An 11,935-nucleotide genomic window follows, 5' to 3' on the forward strand; every position below is an offset into this window, starting at 1 on the left:
AACAATTTTAAAGATAAATATAAGCAAAAATGCATGTGTTATAGTCTGCATTAGTATATTTTGAAAGTTTTCTTGGCAAAGATTTCTAATTGGACATTTATCTATGCTGAAACGGCAATGGGCGGGGGGGGGGGGGGGGGGGGGGGGGTGGTAAAGCGATAGGGGTATTTGACAATAGAATGTGCGTCAGGGAAGAAGTTGGATAGTTAAATTAATGGTTTAATGGCTAGGAATCATGAGAAAAATTACGGTCAACTCAATAGGTGGTGGTTGCATAACGTTCGTAAAGGTGAAGTGATCAACAGTTATGTACACTTTCGTTTATTTTTAACTAGCGACTCGCCCCGGCTTCGCACGGGTGCAATGCTGATACTAAATATACTACAGAATGTCTATATATACAACGTTCACAGCTTTTTTAATACAAACATGTTTCTTTAGAGGTTACTCTTGAAAGAGCGACATATAATTGGCCATGTGAAAAACACTCAACGCTGAAATCTAAGCCTGCAACGTTGAAGTTTGACAGTGCGATTTATTAATGGTCATTGCAAAAGATATATTTACCGGAAATTTTAGGCGTTTAAATTGGAACGGTAAATCCGATGGTATCAGAGGAATTCGGGGAATCAATACATCTCCGGTACATTATTTCTCGCAAAAAGTAAAGGATAAAAATGGTTATTGTGGGCAGGGGCATAGCCAGGGAGGGGGGGGGGGTTAGGGGTTCAACCCCCCGCCCCCCCCTCTTAGCACCAAATCTTTAATTAATTTCTTATTCATCACTCAAACAAATTTCATATTAAAATTAATAAAAATGTTACCATTACAATATTTAAATAAGTACCGAAAACTGCTAAAATAGCACTATTTTACACCTTATAATCCAAATTTTCCCGGGGAAGGACCTCCGGAACCCCCGCTTTAATACGGGGGGAGGCATTGCTTCTTAACACCCCCCTTACACAAATCCTGGCTACGCCACTGATTGTGGGTTATCCCTAAGAGATAGACATATACCATTGCGGACTTTTTTGTAGACCTTTTTAAGGTGTACAATACTGTAGTACATTATTTTGATCTATCTCGTAGGGTTCAGCCCACGTTTGCAATGTAAGTGCAAAAAAATGTGTTTATTTACAACATCACATTAGAAATCTCTTAAATTATCAGTGTTTCTCTACTACATTATGCATGTATTATACATAAACCTTCCTCTTGAATCACTCGATAAAAAAAAACTCATTAAAATCTTTTGCTTAGTTTTAAAGATCTAAGCATACATAGGGACAGACAGCAGGAAGCGACTTTGTTTTATATTTCTATTTTTAATTTTTCAGTTTCTTTAAATTTTATAATATGTGACAGCACTGGCTATAAACTACAATTGCCAATGCTGAAGCTACTCCACCGAGATTCGAAATTTAAAGTACAATTTGACCCCATTTTACAAGAAGGCATGTGATCGAAGCCCTTGCTCAATGTGGGGGGGGGGAGTGATATACACAACTCCCCCCCTCCCTTTTATTTTTATAGAAGTTGGGGGAAAAATTTGCAAACTAACAGTGAAGGCAGTAGTTATTTTTGGTGATGTGTATGTGGAGTATCAGGGAAGGGCAAGAGAGGGAAATGCATTGACCATTTGATATATTTAAGGAGTTAGGGTGGGAAACATTACACAGGAGGGAGAAAAGGTTAGTCAGTCTATTAAAGGTGATAAATGTGGAGAGGGGAGCTGGGGACAGCTAGGAACTAGGGTGCACAGGGATAGGCAATAGAGGCAGAGGGATCACGGGTGGAAGCTCCCGAGGGAATGGCGGAAGGCACACCTTCCTAGTAACGTCAGGGAGGTAGTGGAATGGGCTGGAGGAAGGAGTGCTGAGGGGGAGAAATACAATAATGCAAGGGACTTAAGATGACTCTGGAGAGGAGGGGGATTATGTGATAAAAGGGGAGGACTGTTTGCCATTGGGTGAAAGCCCATTGCAAGTATAACTCAAATAAGTAAACCTGCAATTTCAACTGTGTGAGAAGCAGCATCACCAAAGGCTACTTCTGTGTGTGTGTTTGTGTGTAAATAGTGTTGTAAGTGTTTTTGAAAACATGTTCAAATTACATATATTTTTTAATTTTTTTTTAATCTGGATATGTTTTATCAGCCTAGGTAATATATTTTTTTTAAATTGTTAATTATTTAAAAATAAAGCTATAATCACTGGAGGAGAAAATGACAGCCAGCCACCTGGGGGAGGACTGTGCACTTCGGGAGTTTTGTAAGGCATCCAGACCATAAGGTCCACTACATACAGTGGTTTGCCGAACAGTGTAGAGGTTATCTCATTGAGCAACCTGTCCGAGCTATACTGAAAGATCCCTTTCATAAAACAAAAAATTTGTGTTCTTAACATCCCACTTGTGTGCCAGTATACAAATTTTCGTTAGTTTAAATGAGAGATTTGAATAGTAATAAATGACTTACTGTCAGGGGCGTAGCCAGGGGGGGGTTTTAGGGGTTCGAACCCCCCCCTTAGCACCAAATCTTTAATTAATTTCTTATTCATCACTCAAACAAATTTCATATTAAAATTAATAAAATTTTTACCATTACAATATTTAAATTTAAGTACCGAAAACTGCTAAAATATCACTATTTTACACCTTAAAATCCAAATTTTCCCGGGGGAGGACCCCCGGACCCCCCGCTTTAATACGGGGGGGGGGGGGGGGGCGCATGCTTCTTAACACCCCCCATACGCAAATCCTGGCTACGCCACTGCTTACTGTGCATCCACAATGTAAACAACAGATAAATATAATAGTTGGACACTATTCAACAATAAATTATGCTTAACAAAATATTAGCAGGTATATAATAGTCGACACTTTAAAAATTCATAACATTTCACAAATAGGTAAATGAAAGGAAATACAAATCATGAGGCTATAGTTTGGTATCAGGCAAGTTTGCCGGAAGGGGTGATGAGGGGGGAGGGGATAAATCCATGTCTCCTTCAAAATTTTAAAAATCTGTCATTTCCACCAACAAAATTAAAGAATTTTAAATTCTGCATATGCTCCTGATAAGTATGGTGCTAACAATAGCTGGTGACCTGTCTGTAGTGATGCAATCATTTGGAACAATTTTCAGAAGTCGAAAAGGAAAGGAGACCGAGACTGGAACACCTGAAGACTGCAGCTGAAATTAGGAAATGGCTACCGTTGATAAAAGAAGAGATGGAATCTTGCTTGACAGTACGTACCGCAACCAGTATTCACAGTTACACATTTAAAAAGTTATGCCCAATCTAAAAAATTTACCAAAATTATTATCTGAGCTATTTTATTGTCAAAATAATTAATTACAGCAAAAATTATAGTTTTTGTAAGTGAACTCTAGGGTGCAGAGGCATCCATATTGGTACCAGAAAGTGGTAGATAGACCCCATTGCAAGGAATATGGTGGAGAATGAGGCCTTACAATGCATAGTTAAATTGAGCCTTCTGGCAATGCGCACCATGTGCATGAATCCAAGGATGCAACGGGAATCAAACCCAGATCATCTCGGTAGGCAGCCCGTATACCGACCTCACGTCAACCAAGGCTCCAAAGTCGGGGTAGCCAATCACCGGGCAAGCAGAAATCAGTGCTTTTTAAAGACCCCCAAAATGAACAGTTAGCAATTTTTCGATAAGCCAGTCCCCAGGGTGAAAATGGGAAAACTTGCAAGCTGTCCAAGGACGTATAAAGGGAGTGACACAGTTGTCACGTGGCCCCTCACTTCGCAAATAGAATCTGAAATTATGTTAGTTCTACATTAAAGCAATATGTTCAAGTAAAAATCTGAATTATAAGATTTTAATCCACTCTAAAGGTATAACATTTAGTACTTATTATTTAAAATGTACACAAAAATGCAATGAAGTAAATTTGTGAATGTTTAAGTATCAAACAATTAAATGCAAGCGACGGTATAAATAAGTGTATGTGTGTGTGTTAGTTTTAAGTTTTTTTTTTTTTTTTTTTTTTTTTTTTTTTTTTTTTTTTTTTTTTTTTTTTAATATATATCTACAGTTCTCCAAGCTTGATAAAATTTTGAACATTTGACTTTCAAAACAAGGGGAAGGTATCTCACTGTATATGAGAGTTTTCATAAAATTACCCTATTTACTCTTTCCCGCCCCTTGATACAGAATTTTGGTTTTTCTTGATTAAATTTTGCAGACTGACATTCAAAATTAGAGGGAAATTACATCTCCAGACATTCCGACCAGACAGTCAAAAATTATTGTGTACCCTCGAGCTTTGCAATAAAAGGTTCTAAATATATTTTTAAAAAAAAATGTTTGATCCATCTAAATAAAATTTACAGATTCACTCCAAGCTTGAAATTTTGCACACAAACTACTAATATTTTAATTTTATTCATTATCAATAATTATGTATTCAGTGGTGGTCTGTATTACTCAGAGTGAGTTTGCGTGGTGTTCTTGCACAAAGGCCGTGAAATTAAACGTACACTTTAAACACTGGTGGTTACACAGGGTCTGATAAAATGCTTACTTAAAATTTTACATATAACATACACAAATTTAAAAACAAATCATGGCTGGTAAGTTATTTGCATTTTTTTAAGGTGGAAAGGGGGGAGCTGATGCCTCGAGGCAAAGGAAAGTCTACTTGCGTAGCTATCATGACATTCAAAACAAGAAGAAATCAATCTCGCTGAGATTTTGAGAACCTGCACTAGATCTCTAATTGAAGTCTCTGCACACTGCGTTAAGCCCGGGTAACGCTGGGCAGAGACGTAGCCGGGAGGGGGGGGGGGGTGTGTTTTCCGTGGGGTCAATACCCCTTCCTTCAAGGAGATTGAAATAAAATATAAAAAAAAAATTAGTGAAGACAGATTAAGAAAATTACAACAACTTAGATGCAAAATGTTACAGAGAGTTTTATTTGGAAGGATTGTAGCGCGGACTAGAATAAATGTGTTTTCCTCCCAAATCCAGCCCAACATTACAGAAGCAACAGGAATTGTGTTTGCAAGAAATCTGGATTTAATGCCGGTTTACACACATGTTACTTACTGTAAGCATGTCTTTCATACAGACTTGACATGTTTGTTTCATGTATTAAATAACTTAAATAACATATATATATATATATATGTGTGTGTGTGTGTGTGTGTGTGTGTGTGTGTGTGTGTGTGTGTGTGTGTGTGTGTGTATGTGTATGTATATATTCTATTAACGAAAGCATCACACAATTGACTTAAAAAAAAAAAAAAAAAGGAATCAAAACCAATTAAATAAAATCCAAAATTTAAAATGTTAAGTTTTTTTTTTTTTTTTTTAAGCAAAATTATTACTTAAATAAGTATTTGTAAGCATCTGACTTGTTAAATTCTACTGTTCCCCGAGATTTTAGTAGAAAAATTTCTTTTAAAATTTAATTGAAAAGAAAACTCGCTCACATAAAGTGATATAACGGTGATGCACCGAATGCCGGCTGCGGCCTGGCGCTGGGATCAGTAAAAGTTGAGGAGGGAAGAGCTGCCGGGGCTGTTCCAGCACTCGCAGGTGCCTTGCTACACGGACGGCAAGGTGGGCGAGTACCGCAGGAGGCTGCTGCACCTGGAGAGGGAGTACAAGAGCTTCGCGAGGAAGCTGCGCAAGCTGGGCCCGGCCGCCGCGCCGCCGGCGTCGCCGGTGCAGCCCTACCAGCGGAGGCACTCGCGTGAGTCTCGCGTCGCCCTCAGTGCTGCCATCAGCACCTGCCGTGCACCCCCCGTCGTCAGGGAGAAGACCTCATGCAGGAGATACCTGTGTTGCGGTCTCAGGGTCGCTGCAGGCGTAGAAGATGGAAAATAGCGAGAATTCTGGGAAATTAAAATGTTCAGGACACACCTGGAAAAGTCAGGGAAAGCACTAACGATTTCTGTAATTTTTTTTTTTTTCTGACAGCAAAATGATATACTGAAAAACACCATTCCCGCCAATGTTCAGGCCCCTCAAACGTTTACGTATCACGAAAAATTTTTGTTGATTTTCCTATTTCTGAAAACTTAGTCTTTTTACTGTAAACACAAAAAAAGGGGGGGGAGGGGATTGAACTAATTTCCGGATGCTTACCTACAAGTTCAATAGCCTACATGCGATAGCTTTAGGTGAATCTATTACAATTGTATTCAAACACGTGTATCTGTCTAAAATGACATTTATTTTGCTGAGGTAAGACATTTGAAAGCACATACGTCTTTTTACCCAAGGGGTAACACTATATGAGCCGCAGGATAATTTGTGTCGGATCTGGAAAAACTGTAAACATCAGGGAATTTTGGAATTGAAAGCTTGCAGCAACCCTATGTTTTTATTTTCATACATTGTCTTTAATCATAAAAAAAAGTGTATTACCTATTCAACAAATATGAAACTAAAATATTTCTTAAATATATTTTATCAAAATAGTCTCGTTTAGACTGACACGTGATGCACTTATACAATAAAATCATTAGGAATAAGCATTTCTAAAGAAATAACTACTCAGAAAAATTTTAATTAATCAGTAAATTTTTGTGTTGAAAAATGTGTGAATGCCAGTAATGTAAAAATGTGTTAGCATACTAAGAATAGAAGCACGATGAAACAATGTAACAATAATTTTTGCAGTCCATTTAGTTAATTCATTTTGTTACAAAATTCATGGTTAATAAATTACATGAAATGAATTCACCTTAATAATAGATACCATTTTTGTAATTTGAGATAAGTTTTGTCTTGTCATATTTCTGATTGATTTCATGTTTTTAGTTATATTTCAGTATGTTGTAGTGACATACTTTGCAGTGTTATTTCGGTTTTATTGCAATCCACCGTATAAGCTTGTCCCTACCCATCACTCGTACAACATAACCCACATAAAATAAAGTTAAAAAAGTTTATGCCAAATACCACAAAAAAAAATTAGCACTTGCTCCTGTACAGTAACTAACCAACTTATCCGTTAAATAATTTAAAATTGTACAGTTTTGGAAAGAACTTAATATTTAAAATCCTAAAATAAGTTTCAGGATTTATATATATTTAAATTACTTTACAATAAAGTTACCTTCTTGTTACATGAGCTACATTTATTGAAACTCTGATGCCCAAGAAATTCAGACGTATTTTCTCTGTTTCTGTCGTAAATAACATTATGTGATTTTATAACTGACTAAACTGTAATAATTACGTAAAATCCTTCAAACTTGGCAGAACTGCGCCCCTGACCTGCCCCCGCTAGAAGAAAACAATAGCTGCCTTCCGCGAGGCGTCGCTTTGGGGACCATGCCCTTAGCTATGGTAGTAGGGAGAATCCACATCAGTGGAATGTTACTCTTGACTAGCTCATCTTTTTTATTTATTTTTAAGGAGCTACCCCCTTCCGACACACAGACTCCAAGCATGTAGTTACTTTATTCATGTTTTTAATGAAAAACTTTTTTATGTTTCAATAACCTACTTGAATGGTAGAGTATTTAGCCCGCGGCCATCATTTTACCAAGGCATTTGTTTGAGTAAGAACACAGTGTGTCCCATTACTCACTTACATATTCCTTCAGTTTATATCTTCTGTCCTGCAACGAGCTGAAAGTCCATTACCATATTTTCCAATATCTAAAACTAAAGGTTTATGTAAGTTTGAAGAAAATTAAACCTGCTATTTGTCTTACTTAATACTTATGTTGACTCAAATCATATATTTCCTCATTGTTTCTCATGTTGTATGGAGGTGTAAGATTTATGTATTTTCCACATTTCGTTACCAAAAAACCTGACTTTGTGTTATACCTTTACACGCCACGTCATCAGTGATGGCAATCCAGAAGAAGTAGAGCAACCAAAGATGGTGTGTGTTACATGATCATGAAAGAGTGCTGGCAATAAATTTTAATGCCTAATGTTTTTAATATGTTTGGTCTATATGCTTGTATTTTGCACGGTAGAATTCATAAGTTGCAGTCATTACACTGCAGTAAGCGTAATGACAATGAGTACAGAGAATGTTTTGTATTCAGCACGGTTGGGACTACAGATTATCGAACATCAATGTAGTTTTAATGGTTGAGGGCTGCGCGCACGTTCCTGGTGACTTTAAGGTGTTATGAATGGGCGCCACCACGTGTAAGGGCACGTGGACCCGGCTGTCTCGCTCTCAGGGCGTGACGTAGCCCAGGTGGGGACGAGTTACCAGCCCTTTCTACCCTATATAGATCCAGACCTGGCCCGCTCTAGGCGTCGGGCACGCCACACTCCTAGGCTAAGTAGGCTCACTCACCACGTGGTTAAATAAAGCACTCAGGTTTTACTTATATCCAGATTTAATTCCACGAACACGCCTCCCTCTATGCACGTTACACTTTAAACGGTTAAAAAGCCTGAGGCACGAACCGACTTAAGTGAATGCATGGTCCACCCACGTGGCCATGCGATAAAGTATGCTTAGTACACAATGTATAAAAACTCGAATGAGATAATTAATTATTAATACAGTCCGCCGACCTAGAGCTGCCCCGAGGATTGACAGACGAAAAGGTTTAAAAATAATTAAAGATGCAGAATTACTTGATCGGTGGTTTACAACGGTTGAGATCCCCGGGGTGTTGGCGCGTCTGCTCTCGGTCGGTGATGAAGATGAACTGGACGAGAGCTGGCTCGTCTCGACTAACATGGCGCCCCCGCGCCAACACAATTACCGTTATTACATTCTGCGATACCGTGCCCCGGCGAAAGTTAAGTAAATCATATATTAACATTAAAAAATATATAAAAACTACTGGCAATTTAAAGTACATTATATTTACGTAGTTATTGAGAATTTATATAAAAACATTCCTACCCTCGTCCAAGTCCGTGCCTATTCGAGTCCACCCGGGCAACGTCTGTAGTTTTTTAAGTAACGTAATATTTAAATTAAAGAAATACATGAGTAAACTGCAACAAAACACTGGGGCAAAAAAATGAATGAAAAAGGTTTTACAATTCACATTAAAACTTAACACTTTAGGGGGTCGCCGCACTGCTTCTAAGCGCCCTCTTGCCGGGCTAGAAACACATGCACACACGCACGCACGAGCGGGAGGTTTGAATAGAGGGTGGTGGTGGGAGGAGAGGGGTGGTGACGGCGTGAGGCACATCGGGCTTAGGGAGGGCGTAGGCCCGGCCGACGTCATGGTAATACCAAGTGTGAAAAAGTGAAATGTAACCTGGTAAAAAAAAAATGAAAAAAAAATTGCTGAAATGAAAACAGTAATGATAAACTTTAAGCTAACTAAAAATGCTGGGAGTGCAAATTGGATGCCAAAGTCAACAGCCGGAATCCACCCAAGAAACAATCTGTACGCTAGCTGTTCAAGTGGTGCAGGATTACAGTGTGCGCCGAACCATAGAATGCTGGATTAAAGACTTTACACTTAATGACATTTAGTCCAGTTTCTCGCCTTCTGCCGGGTCTGCACGGAACACAGGCCCTTCCGGCATTTCTCATCCGACCACAGCGTTTCCTGCATTGCAAGTTGCTCCACCAGTCTTTAACGTTTTGGTCAGTTATGAAATCACAGTGTGTTATGCTCCTCTCAAACTCATCCAGTACCTCTTATTTTCAACCCAAACAATTTCCACCATGGTTTGGCATAATAATAATTATTAGCTTAAAATTTTTCTATGGTTTGTATGTGCTTAAAGTATATTACTTTATTCAAAATGTCTCAACTACACAGTGATGTATTTTTAGTCCTCGGTGTCTGGAGATGAACGCAAACACTTCGCTTTCGTGTGGGGAGGGTCATGGGCTCGGTCTCCACATCCCTCAAGTTTACTAACACCTGGTTGGCACTCACTCACTCACTCACTCACTCACTCACTCACTCACTCACTCACTCACTCACTCACTCACTCAGTCCGAGGCCGTGTCAACATGAAACTCTTTGAGACAAACAAGCTAATCAACTATCTAGGTATTACAGTAGTGCCTCAACTAACCAAGCTTCAGTTAGCAGAGGTTTGTTAGCTCAAACACTTAGGATATGATCTAACCATTGTCAAAAGCCTTAATAAAATTAACCTCAGTACTGATTAAGCGAATCATAGAGTAACGTGAAAAATTTGACACAAAAAAAATCTGGATAAATGATACCGCTGAACCTACCAAAAAACATGATTATATTCTAATTATGCAAGTGTTATCAGATTTTGCTTATCTGAGGTTGTGATAGTCTACAGTTAAATCTCATTGTGAAACACTGAAAAAGTCCAATGTTTTTGTACTCGATAAAGAAAGAACTTTAACCGGAACTGTATCTAATTTTAAAACTTTTTGTAGGAAAATCAAAATTAATCCTTTAAAGTTGGGTACTTTATGAGTAGAGACAAGATCTTATGGTTTTGTTTCTAGTGAAATTTTTTGTTTACAACAAAAGATTTTGGTGGTATTGTTTTTATTTTTATAAAAGCTGTTTTGTAATACTTACTCCACCGAAATAGTGGTAAAATTTATATGCTGCATTTTTACAATAAAATAATTTGAAATAAATTGGTCTAAAACAGATACATTGTGAACAATAAAACTAAATTAATGAGCATTTGTGGTTTAAAAGTGATTTAATAAGAGATGCCCAATAAAAAAAAAATTAAATTTTCTGATCTGTGCACTTTGGTACAGTTGTTTGTTTAAAAATGACAATACTTGAATTCCAAACATAAAAAGATTACTTTTTTTATGATTCTAATTAAGTTTTTCTTCAATGCTACTTAATTCCATGACAATTTGCATTTGGTGCTATATAGTGTATTAACTTGCATTGCTGTGTTTTGACATTCTTTTTGGTGTTATTTCGGTTTTACCGTAATTCACCATATAATCCTGTCCTTAATAATGGGGTTTCACTGTTTTTCCTTACTGGTGCAACATTCCTGGTTGTAGATTCAGCCATTCAGTTTGTTGAACAGCGGGATGTTCTGTATCCAGGTGCATCACCGCTGACCTCTGACGCAGCGACAGGCGTGGACGGGGTTCCCAAGAAGTACGACGAAATCAGGATACCGGTTTTAGACCTCGAGGGGAACCAACCTGCATTGGAGCTCCAGACAGACACAGTTTCAGTCGACAGTGGGGGCGTGAATGCAGAAATGGCAGACCAGCCACTCACGTTCGACTCAATCTTAAAGGAAACAGGCAAGGACACAAACACAGAGTGCAAACAACTTAATCCTTTAGGCATCGACTACAGTTCATCTGGAGAAGACGACTGATGTGTGAAGTTAGTATATTTAATACAAGCCCAGATTTTCGTGTTCAATAATCGGGACTCTCGAAGTGGTTGCTGCAGATTGCCAAGGCACATGTGATAAGAAGGGCTTAGCTGAACATTTTGTGTTGTGCGAGAAACAATCCATAAAACACTGTTTGTGGACAACTTCTCCCCCTCCCCCCTCATGTTATCAATGTGATATGTACTGATAATTCACTCGTACCACACTAATGAGTACGTGTGTATTTAAATATGAAAATAATAATAGCACAAGCAACATGTTGGCATTGACAGGACAATCAGCTTTGTGTGTTATTCTCAAGCAGTACAGGGTGGGTTGTAAGCAGGGCAGTCAAGAGGGAGGGGTAAGGGGGTAGAATCTCCAGGCCCAGGCACCAGGGCTTCTTGAGTTTCGAGATTTTTTTTTGACGTGACGTCTAATAAATCGATGAACGCCGGCTGCACGCACGAAAAAGTGTCTCGTTACGCACATTGTTCCGTTACGCTGTCTGCGAGTGCAGTAATAATAGGTTAGGTTACAATTGACTAAAATATTATGGTGATTCATATAATTGATGATTGATATTTGATTACAGTTTATTTATATGAAAACTTGTTCATAATTATATTTAAACTTTATAGCTAAACGC

The 11,935-nt window shown here is 38.3% G+C and overlaps 1 protein-coding gene across 3 annotated transcripts; it reads left to right on the forward strand.

Annotated features, from left to right (window-relative positions):
* Window positions 1-152: 152 nt before the first annotated feature.
* Window positions 153-11,719, forward strand: LOC134534816 (uncharacterized). Of its 3 annotated transcripts, none has more exons than XM_063373418.1 (4): window positions 153-289; window positions 3,149-3,252; window positions 5,551-5,734; window positions 11,003-11,719. In XM_063373418.1, the coding sequence occupies exons 1-4, from the start codon at window positions 223-225 to the stop codon at window positions 11,284-11,286; spliced, it is 639 nt and encodes a 212-aa protein (XP_063229488.1). In that variant the 5' UTR covers window positions 153-222; the 3' UTR covers window positions 11,287-11,719. The 3 variants fall into 3 exon arrangements, with proteins under 3 accessions (XP_063229488.1, XP_063229489.1, XP_063229490.1); XM_063373419.1 differs by having other exon boundaries at window positions 5,569-5,734; XM_063373420.1 differs by lacking the exon at window positions 153-289 and adding an exon at window positions 296-643.
* The last annotated feature ends 216 nt before the right edge of the window (window positions 11,720-11,935 follow it).

The sequence above is a fragment of the Bacillus rossius genome, chromosome 8, assembly GCF_032445375.1.
Source record: "Bacillus rossius redtenbacheri isolate Brsri chromosome 8, Brsri_v3, whole genome shotgun sequence".
Taxonomy (NCBI): domain Eukaryota; kingdom Metazoa; phylum Arthropoda; class Insecta; order Phasmatodea; family Bacillidae; genus Bacillus; species Bacillus rossius.

What these genes read in the sequence shown, in the direction of transcription:
- LOC134534816 (XM_063373418.1), top strand. Translation starts at nt 223, where the DNA reads ATGGCTAGGAATCATGAGAAAAATTACGGTCAACTCAATAGGTGGTGG. An exon ending in GTTGCATAACGTTCGTAAAG is followed by an intron (nt 290 to 3,148) that starts GTGAAGTGATCA and finishes AACAATTTTCAG; the next exon opens with AAGTCGAAAAGGAAAGGAGA. An exon ending in AGATGGAATCTTGCTTGACA is followed by an intron (nt 3,253 to 5,550) that starts GTACGTACCGCA and finishes AGGAGGGAAGAG; the next exon opens with CTGCCGGGGCTGTTCCAGCA.